The sequence below is a fragment of the Centruroides sculpturatus genome, unplaced genomic scaffold, assembly GCF_000671375.1.
Source record: "Centruroides sculpturatus isolate CEXI.00-Female unplaced genomic scaffold, Cexi_2.0 scaffold679, whole genome shotgun sequence".
Lineage (NCBI taxonomy): Eukaryota > Metazoa > Arthropoda > Arachnida > Scorpiones > Buthidae > Centruroides > Centruroides sculpturatus.
The window spans coordinates 144,885-160,590 of record NW_019385053.1 but is presented as its reverse complement, the minus strand read 5'-3'; the positions used below and the strand labels follow the sequence as shown (position 1 = coordinate 160,590).

Here is a 15,706-nt window from a genome sequence, read left to right as displayed (position 1 = left end):
GTATGATTTTTTTATAATAGTATTTTAAAATTGAATAATAAATAGGTTATACTATGAATTGGGTAAGTTGGTCGAAAACATTCGAAATACTGAAAGATTATTTTCAATAATAAAATCTCGTTCACACTTTTTTTTTATATTTTATTTTCTACGAAAGTAGAAAGACCTATAACACGGTCACGGAAGCAATATCTTAACGAAGGGACGTTGAAAAAGTTGGTAAACTTATGAAATAAGATCGTTAATTGTCTCTGAAAATGACGAACTCATACAAAATTAAGGTAATGAAGCGATTAATGAAAAGAATTTGGTGTGTCATACAAAATTTTATAGAATATGGAAGCTGATTTCTTTTGCATGACAACACTCTGTCCATTCGTTGCTGATTTTGAAGGAATTTTTTTCGCGAAAGAAGATCAATTACCTTCATTGTTAAATTCACTTACTTCATCCAAATTTCAGATTAATACACGAAAATAATACACGAAAGTTTTGATAAATGAGCCTTAAACTATCGACTTCGATTAAGTTAAAGATATACTTAAATACAATTGAAATTAGTGAGACAAAATACACTTAAAATAGACTTAACTGATGCTAGTAAAACTATGTTATTTAATTACAGCATTTTATCTACATTGTATTATTTTATAAGGTATAAATATTCTTATGTCACAAGACACTAACGGATAATGGATTGCCTGGTTGATTTTATCTTTGTTCATTACTATTGAGACTCAATGAAATCAAATAGCATATATTAAAAATAGAAAGTCTCTCATCTAACCAAATTTTCATATTGGATTATAATAGGAATTTCAGTTCTTATATCTCGCTTTGTCAGCATATTCCAATACATGTAAAAGTTCTTGGTAACAGTAGATTATGAGAAAAACTTAAAAATTCAATTCATATGTGATATGTAATAGAATCGTATGTCACTTTTTTTTGAAAATAAATACGGAATATATAAGATTTTTTTTATGACTACAACTTTTTCCAATGAAATATCTTAGCTGTATTATTAAAAGAAATATTGCATTCTATACAAACAATTGGTTCCATTTATTGATTTGACATGGAAACACAATAGGTGTAATTGACAGAGATGAGGATTATGTTATGATTGGTTGAATTTCATTCCAATCAACCCAAACATAATTGTCTATAAAAGATCCACAAAAAAGTAATTGACGTTTGATTGATCGGTTAGGAGCAATTTTTACATCTGACACTTACACCCACGGGCAGTAGATGAAAATGGAGTTTCCAGTGTTTCTAGTTATATCTAAATTTGAATCCGATTTAAGCGCTCGTAATTTTTGTTAATAGTTCAGAAACAGGCTTCGTTTCATTTGTATTGTCAATTCAATATTGAAAGTCAAGATATTGACTTTCAATATAACTGACAATTCAAACCAATTTTTATTTAATGATAACTATACTGTATGTTTTATAATTAAACACATAAAAAATGAATGAGGTTATTTACGTTTTAAACATAATTTATCAATTCATGTATCTAGCAATACGAAATAATTTTCCTAAATATTTAAGCTTACAGTTAGCAACACAAAGAAATTCATTATATAATATCACTTATTTTCGATGCAACTATTATTTATCTATCTTCCTTTAGAATACGTTCAATTCTAACATGTAATTTATATTTATCTTTATGCGTGTAAGAATTGTTTGCTCACAGCTAATGAAAAGTAGTGTGTAGACAGAAACGAATCTTCAGCAAAGTGCTTTAGATAAGGGCTGATTCTTATATGTATTAAATAATGCATGGGCCAATAAAGAATATATAGTCTACATGTTCATATATTTTGAAGAAATTCATTGATCTCAATAGACAGAAAACTGCCTTAAAATATGACGAGTTTAGAGTTAAGAATTATTTCCATACGATCATCTTTATTTTAATTATATCTTATACTGTATATAAGAATCGAAAATTACTTACATTCTATCTATTGGACATGGTTTTTAATTTTTGGCTCTTTTGTCCCTACAGACACTAAGAGGGAGTTTTTCGTTCCTATCATAATAACCCATGATAGGAAATTAACTAGGCCCACAATAGGACTACCAGGTGATAAGAAACAGAGTTCGACATATCTGCCCATGAAAAATTCCTAGGGTTTTTGACAACCGAATTCGATTCCGGGTCCTTCTGAGCGGTTGGTCGACAAGTAAATCAAATGGTTACTTTATGTATTAGATTTTAAACTTTCAAGCTAACAAATAACTATAATAAATGATTAAATTTGTTGCTTTGAAAGGCTGTTTCATAATAATGTATCTTTGAATTTATAAAGTAAAATACAATTAACTATAAAATATTCTTTCAATGAATTGCAAATGAAATAAAATTTTCAGCATTGGTAAAGAAATTCATTCTAGTAATTTAGTACTAACAATTAAATATTTGCAAACGTGTCTTCTTGCAAACTGTCCCGGATTAACGTAATTAATTGCGACTAGTTAATTAGACTTTTATTATTAACAAGTAATTATCTGCAAATCTAGATATTGAAACGGTAGATCTATTGTGAAAAGTAAATAGCATTCTATGAATTCAGAATCAATTTATTATTATTTTTAAAACAACGAGTAGTTATTTGTCGTCACAATACCGGGCTACAATTTTTAACTAAATTCTTAATTTTTTTAATTTAAAATATATGTTCTCTATCTCAAATTTGAAATGTCTTACCCCTGTACATCATACTTTTCCTGATAACAACGAAGTCGTGCCGGTCATCTATGTAACTCTATTGAAGGGGAAATTTTTGAATTGAAATCACGTGACTTCCCGTCTAGACCGGAAGTTCCTTTACAGTTAATCTGGACCTCTTACCCTTAAAATTTCCCCATTTGGTCTTGGCTTTCATCTATCTAACACTGTTCTCCGTTCTCGAGATTAAGAAAGGACAGAAAGACAGTCAGCCGGACGACAGTGGAAGTTTATAGGTCTACTATTTTTCAAATTGTAGCCCAATTAATTCCTTAAAAAGACGTAAATAAATATAAAAATATCTATTTTTAGTTTATTACACAACTTCATTTCTGTTGGGGAGGGGAAAGTATAAAATTACGTGTTAATCATGATATTTAAAATGAAATATTACTTAATTTATATCATTTTAACTCATATTTTATATAAATTTACAATGGTATAAAAACAAGGGAGTAACTTTAAATGAATGCAATATTGTTTAGAATAACAAAGAATCAAGAAAAGTTTACTAATAATGTTGTTATATATATATATATATATAATATATATATATAAACAAAATACAATTTAATGCATTATGCAGTAATCAATACTTCTAGACTTATACCACATTTGGGAGTTCTACGAATGACGAAATGATTAATTTAAAAAGTAATAAGAAACTTTTCGAGTTTATAAAAATGTGAATTTGTTAAACATGATCTTCATTAAAGCAACTAATTAGTTTTAAATTAACAGAATTAATTTTAATGAATTTCGTAAGAGAAGGGATGTTAAAACGCAACGATAATCCCAAAATTAGTAATTATTTTGTCTTAAATTACGGAAAAAGAAAAATATTCATTTAAAATATCCAAAAAGCTATTATTTATTATGTATTTTAAAATATGAACTTATAAAATAATTTAACAAGAAGGAAAAAAAAACACATATATATTTATAAGAGATATCAAGAATATAATAATTTAGTATTTTCTTCGAAACTAATAACATGTTATAATATATATATATACAGTAGAAACGCCATTAACTAGAATAATGATAGGAAGGGTGTGCCCAGATAATCGAAAACTACAGATAATACATCACTATAAATGCGAATTTCATTTTCATTTATTTGACAACACGAGTTCAACAGAACAGATCTAAAAATAATATAACGCTTATAAACCATCCTTTCTATAAGAAAACTGAATTGACAGAACAAACTAAAAGCGTATCCACTGCATTCACTTTCTATAAAAGTAACTCATAATAATTATATTTTCTTAATCCATATTACTAAATTGTTTAAGATTCATTTCTACTCAATCTACAAAATATTGTTTTTTTTTTTAAATAAAAATTATTATTATTTTTAATATTTTGAATACCAAAAACTTGGTTGATTTGATGGGACTCAGTTAATATAATTTTAATTTTTTTTTGGTATAAATCTAAATAAAAATACAATAGAGGAGAAAACACTAATTCACGTAAACAAGGGTGATGCTAAAATGTAATCCATTCCATTGAACAGATTAGACTTTAGTATTAATAGTTTTATAGTGAAAAGAATTAAAATTGTATTAATTATTCTCTTAATCTTTTTCAAATGAAACTATAAATTGTCATTAGGCTACATACAATAAACTAATATTCTTTAGAGTATGATTATTATTACTTAATTAATGAAAAAGTTGTGACTTTCCCACAGTGTAATAATAATAATAACAATAATTATTATTTTGGGAAATAATGATTTTTTTAAAAGGTTTCGTTTGAAAAGATTTCGATTAACTAAGAAAACACTAGTGAAAAATATACACAAGAAATACATTAAGCCAAAATGTCAGAACATATTTTATGTTAAAATTAATTCAGTAACTTCAGAAAGATCTTTTTCTGGTAATTTCCTTAACATAAAATTGGCTAGAATAAAAATTTTTGTAATAATTTAAGCAATGAAGTTGTGTAGTAATTTATATTATGACATAGAGAAAAGAATTTTAGTAATAGATGTAAGCATTCCAATAATGCATTTTAGCAGTTTCTATAATAAACTTATAAATGCTTTGTAAGGATTTATTGACTTTTTATGACAAAAGTTAAATATAAGTTTTTGTAAATAAAAATCATTTAAACCCTTTTAACTGAAACACCATTTGTTATGGTAATTAAATACATTCACATTAATTGAAGAACCCAATTTAAAAAAAAAAATCAAGTCACATTTTCCTGTTATCAAGTTAATTGAGGTTATAGATCTTAAAACGTCTCCTGAAATAATTTCATCGTAGATATTAAATCAACAAAGATAAAACTTATAGAGCGTATCTTTGTTCTATATTTTTATGAAATTATACATTAGTTAATCCTATGTATTCGCTCTGTATACAAAAATAATAATGTGGACTTAATTTTTAATTTAATAGTGCACTGAACTTTATATTCTGTTATTTTAATAAATGAAAATAACCAAGAAAATGTTTTACATGTATATTTTTAACACTTGTGAGTGTTGATAATCAACACAATTATCAATGTCACTAAGTGTCCATTATATTACTAGCAGCGCTACATTTACATTCATTCCGTCTCCTGCCAATTCATGCTAAACATGGATTCTTTAATCTTACCTTTAACTTTTTTTTCTTTCTGAGCTTCCATGATTTTGAAGCATCGACTCAACTATCAACGCGTGTTAAAATGGCCGCTGGGCAACACACGCGATTTCTCGTTTTCACCACATCAGCGACGTCGTAAACACTTCATCACTTCCAGCGATCTGATTGGTCAATATCTACATCTTTCCAGAAAATTTACGTAAAATTTTTCTGGATTTGGCTTTCAGTTTACGTTTTCAGTGGTGTTTTTCTGTGTGTTCTCAGTCTAAAACTGCCTTTAATATATCAGAAATTATGAAAATGAACTTAGAGAGTTTTTTTAAATTGGGCCCTTCAATTATTTTTCTTTTCAATTTTTCTAGATTTCCATTAAAAAATGATTTCAGGGCAGCATGTTCTTATTCGAATATATCTCTCCCGAAGCCACTCTATCTATAACAGGTATTCTTTTGCTGATATATATATATATATTTCTGGAAAACAAATATACGAGTAATTAATTATGTTCTGGGATCAAATGAATATCTATAACTTTACCATTATACATTTCGTTAAATGTATGCATATTTCTAACCATTGTAATAGTGTATTTTAGAGACTTCAAGCCTAATCTTTTTAGTACATTACTAAATCTACTAAATATTAGTACAATGGAGAGAAACTTTGCATCATTAAACAAATCAAATTTATCTTCGATGATAAATAAAATGTTTAAAAATGTCTTTCAATATTCGTCTCTCTTTGTTTTCGTTGCTTTTGTTAGTAACGGTTTCCGATTGTGTTGTATGAATTATAAATCAAATTTTAAAAGAATTTAATTATACAGCCATCGACCAGCTGTTTTTACAGGCATTTGTTTCCTGATAATTGAGTTCCTTATCTCAATTACTTACTAATGGCTGTCTTCCTCTACACTATTAATAATACACGTAAAATTTTTACTTTTATTCTTATATATTTCATGCCTCTTCGAAATATATTACATACTACTTGGTTGTCTATTTACTGTTAGCCTATATTCCATATAATTTATATGTTAAATATCTGTTATAAAAATATAGAAATTAATAACAAATCATAGTTTATCATAGATTACAATAGAAGATTACAGTTTTCTGCAATATATTATATTTTAAAGTAATTGAAATACTATATATGTTTTTGATAAACCTATCAGTATCTTAGTAATTACAAATAAATATATATATTTAATATATCTAAAGAAATTTAAAAGAATTTTATCATCTGAATTCATTAGTATCATTTTTATTCTCATATAAAATTCGAAATGAAATCCTAAAAATAAACTATAACATTTTATAAAGTTAACTTGATTCGAGTCTATAAAGTTTATAAGCTGAATAACAACATACCCCATGAATTCCAGTAAACTAGATACTAAAATAATATATGTTAATTATATTAAAACTAGAAATATATAGTTTATTCTAATCTTTTCATTGGTCGAGCTTAGTTTGAATGTTTTTCGTCAAGAATACCAGCTCAATTGCTGCATAATGGCAGAATACAGGAAAATAAAATTACATTGTCACATAATAGGACCTCATTGGAGACGAATTGTTCATTGCTAATTTAGACCGTTATTTACTGTATATTATTTATGATAAAAATTATACATGAAGTTATTAAAGAATTAAAGAATACAAAGATTTTATAACTCAACTATATGTTATAGTTCTATTTGTAAAATAATGTATACAAATATAAAATCAATTCTCTCTTTTGTGTCAGTAAAATTAACGTTGTAATTTATGTCTTTTGTATTTCATAGATATGAAATATATATGTATAAATTCATAAAATATTTCATTCTTAAAAATTAATATACAGCTATAGGTAAAACAAAATATAAAAACCTAATAAAAGAAAGTAAAATTCCTCTCTTACATTTATTGTAGTTGGTTGACTGATTTAATGGGATAAGACAACACAATACAAGGACAATCTGCCAACGAAATTGCTTCCCGTGAAGACTTTCTATGAGAAAGTGACCCTATTTAGATACTGAAGAAACTCCATGAGGTCAAGTGCAAAATCAAGTGTTCAGTACCTTTATCCACTAGGTTTATAGTTATTGTAATCGATAGTATTAATATTCAGAAAGCATAGCAATGGACCCGATATTTAAGAGAAAAATTATTTTGGAGTTAACATTATAGAAAATTTCTCGATATATTTTCTTATTTCTTATTGAAGAATTCAATGAATTTCAGAAACTAAGATTTGAAAAATTCATTTAATTCCAATTTATTATATTATATTATAGAATTTGTTTCTAACTATTTCGATCTTTTTAAGATAATATTTTGTAATCATATTGCAAATGCATGTGATGCATGCAATTACAAAATATTTCAGTCGATTGCAATTTCGTATATAAACGATTTTCAAGGGATAAAGCTAAATATTTTGTCAAATGCTATCTTTACAGGTCACGAAAGTATCGATTCTGATTGTTAGAAATACTCGTGAAAAATAACAAATTTATCAGAATCAATATCAAATAATCGTTTAATATTTTTTTAAAAAAAAGATTCTTAAACTTTCTATCTTAATATTTATTCTAATAAATTAATTAAAGAAATATTATTATTTACAGTAAAATGTTTTGTATGTAGTTTTATTTTTCATTTTTAATATGTTTCCAAAGCTTTATGATATAAACCAATTTCATAATAATTTACATTAAATTATTTGGTTATTTGTTGATAAATCCTGTATACATTAAAGCATTTAATCTTCAAACAAAGGATATAAATATTTTCAATTTTCTGATCATAATACCATAATAGAGACTTCATCGTCTTTAATTGAACCGAGTTTAATCACTTTGAAAAATTCTATAACTTTTCATTGGATTTAGATCAAAGAGTTTCCTTGCCAGTTCAGCATTTGAACATTGTCTCCTAGAAAAATTTCTTTGCTTTTATTGACATGTGGCAACGAGCCAAGTTTTGTTAGAAAATTCCATCTCCTTCTGGGAACCTTTTAATCAGTTAAGAAACAACTTTCTTGTCTAGAATTTTGATATCGTTACTTTTTAACACGAAATGTCTGGATGTAATGTTATAGAATCTTCATGATTAAAACAGCCGTAAAACATTTCGTTTTTAAGACATGTTTGTTGTTAGCATGAGGGACCAAAATGAGATATTGAAGCAAAGTCTCCTGATTTTCGTGTTTAAATCCTATTTAAGACATTTCCATCCTCCCTCAAACTGGCCAAACTAATTGTGGGGGTCCATGTTCTGCTGCTGTTTCGTATTAACAAATTAATCAATCTCATAACCAATTGTTTTAGATAGATAGATGATCAAGTTGAATACATGGTCACACAGATATCATTTTTATTTGAAAATATGCTTTTTACTCTATCTTCCATTTGCATATCTGTTCAAAAGATAAGTCTTTCAGTACCTAGATTCTTCATGTATCTGGATATAAAATTATTTCATATAATAAATTTTACACATGCATTCAGACATATATTCAAAATCTCATCTGTGCAAACTTGTATTCATTAAAGCTAACATGATAACAAATTATTGAATAGAATATACAGAGGAAAATTTAATCCAATTAATTCATTGTACAGCTTTTATTGTTCGTTCTTAAAACATCTTACTTATATAAAAAAAAAATAATGTATAGACCTGTACTTTATAGGTATAAAGAGTAACACAGTATAGTAGACTAAGAAAAAATTGATATATCTCATACTATTTACTTTTAATTCTATTTAATTTTATTTAATCTTAAAATTTTTCCAAATTTAAAAGAGAAATCCTCAAAATCACCTCCGTGTGCACAGATTTACCCGTAAGATAATACACATGAAAGTTGTTTCATAATAAAAGAAATTGCAAAACGTTTCGCAATAATTGAAAAAAGTATAGATTAGTTTGGAATATTCTGTAAGTAAAATGTTACAGAAAAAGTTTTTTTTTTCTGTGAAGGATTATATTGGATTTATTTCATGATAATGAGCCATACGATTAACTTCAATTTTCCTATTACATTTAATCTGATCCTCAGTAGCTTGAATCAAAACATGTAAAGAATAAGAATAAAATCTTAATTCTTTACATGTCCAAGAAATTTAAAAGGTCTTTAAAATAGAAAATATTTATGTAAAAAGTTTCACTGAAAACATCATTCCAATTGTTTTGATAATTAAGAATTATTATAGAAAATAATTTATTAATTTCCGTATTCTCGTGACAATTCAAATAGAGAAATTAATAATTATTATTAGTATATTTAAAAATATCACAATGAAAATATTGACTATTTTCATTGAATTTGTTCACTCAACTAATAACTTTCAACGTCGTTATGTTTTCATAGAGATTCAATACAAGTTGACTAATAGAGACACAATAATTGTTGAAAAGAGTGACACGACTGACAATTTATTGTGAAATAAATGTGTCCCAAATAAAAGACAAAAAGAAGACAATGCAATTATAGTTTTTTCACAACCATAATTGATAAACGTCTAACTGATAAATGAATCTATTCTCTTCAATTGTCATACGTAACATATTCATTATTTTGTATTACTTATTATATATAAAAGAAATCTCTTATCATTCTTAAGTGGCTATTTCGAGGGAGACGAAATTTCAATAATATTCTAACATTATTTTCAATTTATTATTCAATATTATAATATATATATATATATATATATATTTCATATTCATCGAGTGATAGTTGTTTTCCAATAGGGATTAATACAGAAAATGCTGAATTTGCATTAAATCTATCGGATCAAATTTTGTAACAAATTGAATACAAAACTATTCGAAAAGTTATATTTATCCGATTATCGATTTTAAATTTTAATTACAACTAAAATGAAGTAAATCACGGTTTTAACTAAGATTAAACTAAAAATACTTATTTTAAACGATATTCTAATACGTTAGCGATAGTTTTAAAACAATATACGTCACAATTCTCGTAGATAAATAGTGTATAAAATGTACATTAAAATAATAATAATAATAATAATAATAATAACAGAATCGTTGGATCAGGAGTTTTCATTTAAATATATTTTGTTCATAAAAATCAATTTATACAAATAAGAATAGTATCAAAAACAATGATGCAGACTATTAAAGACTCGAATTACAATTGTTCTCATTTTTCTAATAATTTATAAGAATTAACACGAACCGAAATTACGTTGTATGCTTTATTAGAGCCTTTCTATCTATTTATTTATTTACATATAACACGAATTTAACGTTTTATTAACGTTTTATTAAAGTTTATTCACAAAATTTTAAGAAATTCCCACGTAAGTATCCTAAATCTAATCATTATCTAGCGAATTTCTACTCGGTGTCAGAATTTTGACGACACATAACGTAATTTCCGTTCAAACGATCGTCGACATGTTTTCTGGCTATTGCAAAACTCTCACAATAAAAATAAAGAAATTTGATGTATTTTCTTTATATGAAATAATTGGCATCTCGCCATATTCGAGATAAGTAACTTGCTTAATCAATTTAATTTCACCGAATTTTTTTTTTTTCCTCCCGTTTGAATTCTTTACCTGTATATATTTTGTTATTTTAATTATCTCAGAAAAATAATTCAGCTGGATTTAAATATTTTTTTAAAATAGAAAACAAGTCTTTTAATTGTTTTAAAATTGTTTACAAAATATCTAAATGAGTAGAAATGTTAAAAAATAAATAAATTTATTCCAAAATAAAATCATTTTTTTNTAATGAAAACAAATTATTTATCATATCGTTCATAATTTGTATCAAACATCATTAATATTTAGTGACCCATGACCCTTTCTTGTTTAGAAACAGAAATGAATGACATAGTAGAAATACAGTCGACCCCCCTATAACACTGTTGATAATTCCGTTTTATATGAATTCCATATTGTACGAGTCACTTAGATTTTACAAATACGTGAGCCGTTCACAGCCCGGCACACGTATTTGTAAAATCTAAATGACTCGTACAATATGGAATTCATATAACACGGAATTATCTACAGTATTATACGGGGGTATACTTGTATTATGTGATATTGTTTTGTTAGAAGAAATTATTTAAATAAGAAACGATTTAATACTGCAATAATCAGTAAGATTAAAGCTTTATTATGTATTTTTGTTTATTATAAATATACTATGTTAGAAAAATTACGAGTAGCAATAAAGAACTGCAATTATAACTTGTGCCTTGTAATTGATAGTATTGATAACAGTTAAATAATTTTATTCTTATTTTAATTACTTACACAATTTAATATGTCTTACTTTTGAAAATTATTATCGAAATAATAAGTTTTTAAAATGAATTGCAACTTTTGGTTATAAGCCATGTTGAAGATTTTTAGGCCTATTTGTTGATAGTATAATGAAAAGTTGAATAGTAAAGAATGAATAATTTTAAAAAGATGATTAACCATAGATTATTTAAATATAAAATTTGATAAATTTTCGATTCAAACTTACCTACATTCTCCATGCTTTGAGTGAGCAAAGCCTCGAAAGTATGGAGACTGTAACTCTCTGCATCTAACCCTCTTGCGAGAGCATTTCTCAGATGCATTTCGTATTCCATTAATAAACGACTGGTTGGAGAGCTTGGTGTATGACTGATAACAGGCTGACCTGCACCTTCGTCTGAGCTCAAATATGGTGCGTCGCTGTTTTCATTGCTAGAACTGGGAGTGGTAGCGTAGCATAAATTATCATACAACAAGTTGTCAGAAGGTGGAGATTGATCGGCATCGGTAAGATCGAGACACATTCTACGTTCTAGACTACGTCGTCTCCCTTTCTCTGATCGGTTTTGTCGACTTCGACTGCCAGCAGATCTAGGTCTAGAATTTGTTAATCTAATGCTTCGAACGGATCCTTCTCCATCAGATTTCCGGCCATCACCTCGTCCTCTGCCATTGCCTAACATTTCTTGTTCCGGAGAACTATGCGAAGACATATTAGAAAGTAAAGGATGCAACATCCGTTTTAGTGTATTACTATCGAGGCTAAGGGCAGCAAGGTCGCCACCTTGTGACCTCTCAAACACATCATCTGAACTTTTGCTCTTTGTTCGTGTGTGTGGTTGAATTTCTTCAGTTTTAAGAGTAGTCTGTCTTTCAGATGACAGTATACTGTAGTCGACACTTTTAGCTTCCTCTTTACGCGCTGATTGGGCAAATTTCGCTCGGGCTTGTTCTGATCGAGTGAGAGATGTGGTACTCGCCGTTTTCTCTAATGTTGCCTGTGGTGCAGATTTAATGCTGGCGTCACTTTTCGTTTGTTTAACATGGCCGTGAACACTAGCCGTTGTCGTTCCTCGCCGCAAAGATGCAACATTATCGTATACTGAAGTACTTGAAGGATGGGTTGTAGGACGTCCTTTCCCATCTTCTATAGCTCTTGTCTGAGCTCGAGGAAGAGTAGCAGCACCTGTATATCTTACCCGTCCATTTCTTGCTCGGTGTAAATTTTCTGCTGTCATGCAAGTACATTGTGCTTCGCGCCCCCTTGATGGGGAACTGGGAGTTGATTGTGGTTTGCGTTTGCTTTTGCCTTTTTGTTGTTGCTGAAATTATAATTTATTAACTTTAAAAATATAGTTAATTCATATACCGTGTTTTCTCGATACTAATGTGCCATCCAATCTAATGTGCACAGGACTTTAGAGACGTCAAAATACAAATAAGTTACCTTGCAAATGTAATGTATGTCCTAAATCGAAAACGCAGTCGCAATAAGTTAATATACAATAATAAATGAATTTTTCAATATCGTTTTATTTTCGCTGTAAACTTTTCAAAAATTCATGTTTACAGTGCTTCATTCGCATGTAGTATTCATTTATGACTCCATTATCGAGCGTAGAGGATCAGCGAACCATACGAAATGCCAGTCAAAATTACCGTACGACCAATGTTTTAACAGAGTGTTCGGTTTGCAAAAAGCATGAAATTTACCATATACATAACATCTCGTTGAAGTATCAGTATACATATTCTTCAGCATAATAGATAACTCTGTTTAAACACAACTTTATAGGAGATTCGTCTGCTGGATATCGTTCACTCGACTTGCTGTAGTTGGGGAAAAACCATCGAACTGTTTCAAAACCAAAACCGTAGTAGTGGGAGGGACGTGTACCATGTCTACACCGACGTCTTAGTACACGCGAATTGCCAAGCAGAGTGAAGAACAAAGCGAACAAACGACACTGCATTAAATCGACATTGTATCTGATTCTAATGCCAAGCCCAACTTTTGAGACCAGAAAAGTCCAAAAAAAAGTGCACATTGGAATCAAGAAAACACGGTATTTAGTAATTGTGATAAAAATTTATAAAAGTTAATATTTTACTATAATGAAATTATTTTACCTTTGGAGGTTCTGATTTTAAAGAATAAGAGGAAGACGCTTTTCTTGCAAATTTGAACGCAGGAGACTAAAAATATTAAATAAATATTATAATATAAATAATATTTGATTTGTACATTTAACATAGAGGCATTATTCAAAATATATATATATATATATATATAAATTAAACAATAAAAATGATTTAATTATGCTTTGATAAAATTATGCTTACTTAATTATTCTTTTATATATAACTATAAATAATTTGAAAAATATAAATAAAATTAGAACATGCTCACACAACATTCTCGAAATTGTTTTGCGTCAAGAGGAGAGGTAAAGTTTAATCCCCATGTGTCACCAGTAGCTGTATCCTTCCAGTAGACGAAACATTCGGACGCCTGACCCAGCCTCGTTCCTAATTAATAATATATAAAAACAAATAATACTAAATAAAGTAATAAAAAATATTTTAAAATGAAAACAATAAAATTACATGCAATTAATATAATTTTCAGAAATTTAACAGCTTTACTTCTTCACTTATTTTATTTTCTCTTATTTTCTTTTGAGAAAAATCGTTTACGCTCTCCAAATTTGTCAAGGGAGGATTTTTATCTGCTTAAAATTCTTCACACGAAACTCTTAGATCAGAAGAAAATAAACTCAAAGAACAATTTTCAGTTTTAATAGTTTTTCAATTTAATTTCCAGAAATGTGTAGAAGCCAAAAAAGAATTTTTGTTTCTATTTTATTATTTATATTTACACAAATAAATATCCATGTAAACTTAAGCTTATTACGAAACTACATTTACATTTATTAAGCTTACAATGTTATATGTCTCCGGGAAAAGAAATCATTTAGAATAATAAAAACTAATCATATTTTTTTATTTATTTATTATTTTCTTAAAGAAAACGAAATTTTCAACCTGGCTGTATTAATCGGACGTCCAGTATTTTCTCCACTTGTGAATTGTAAGCAGTGATATGAAAGACACATTCTGGCGAATCTTGGATGCATGTAATATTCACTGGTACTAAATCCTCAGACACCTGCTGCCATTTAACGGCTCCGCTAGTAGCACTGACGTGAAATACTTCTGCCCATAATCTATATTTAATTGAGAAACAAACGTTTTATTATGTTGAAAGCAAATATTAATTTCATCTTTGCATTGTTATAATCAATTTAAATAGAAATATATTTTACTAGAATAAAATTTATTACTAGTTTAATCTCAGATTAAGTTTCTTGTAATACGTAGTATAAAAAATATTTTAAAATATATAATTAATTCTGATTTAATAATTAAACAATTTACTTTTATTTTATATGGAGTAAAAAGTAGATTGCATACCGGAAAATAAGTTTCCTACATTTGTGAACTAAGTAAACAGTGATTTGATATTAAATGATTCAAAGAGATACGAAATATAATCTATACAATTCTAGAAGCCTGGTTTTATTTGCAATAAACTCAGATGATGCCATTATTGATTTAACGAAAATGATCATTATGGTTAGAAAAACTCTATAAACACAATTATTTACTGTTATTCTTGTAGATTCCATACTTAGAATTAGATATTCTAAGGCTGAATAACAGAACATTTGCAATTTACTGTGGCCATCTGGCACTATGCTAGAATAATATGCATTTCATACCGTTATTCAGTATGGTCAAGGTTGTGCAAATTGCCCCAATACACTCGTTCTTTCACATACTTCTTATACTAAAATTCATAAAGAGTAAGGACTAGAAACAAAAAGTTACAAATATTCGAATGACATATAAGAGAGTTTTACATGCTCTCTTGTATTAGATCATAAAATATGAAGTAAAGTTTTATCTTCACTTTGAAATGATTGCATCATTAAAGATGCGAGGAAAGATCCTACGAAAGACAGAGATATATTGGATTTGTCGCTATATATATATATATATATT

The 15,706-nt window shown here is 27.5% G+C and overlaps 1 protein-coding gene across 1 annotated transcript in view; it reads right to left on the bottom strand.

Annotated features, from left to right (window-relative positions):
• LOC111633991 overlaps positions 1 to 15,706 on the bottom strand; it is a 271,060-nt gene that overhangs the window by 164,955 nt on the left and 90,399 nt on the right. The window contains exons 4-7 of the mRNA XM_023378659.1: positions 14,687 to 14,868; positions 14,052 to 14,170; positions 13,772 to 13,837; positions 11,868 to 12,963 (exon numbers count right to left, since the gene is read on the bottom strand). Coding sequence (XP_023234427.1) covers positions 11,868 to 12,963; positions 13,772 to 13,837; positions 14,052 to 14,170; positions 14,687 to 14,868 — 1,463 coding nt within the window. The remainder of the gene's footprint in view (positions 1 to 11,867; positions 12,964 to 13,771; positions 13,838 to 14,051; positions 14,171 to 14,686; positions 14,869 to 15,706) is intronic.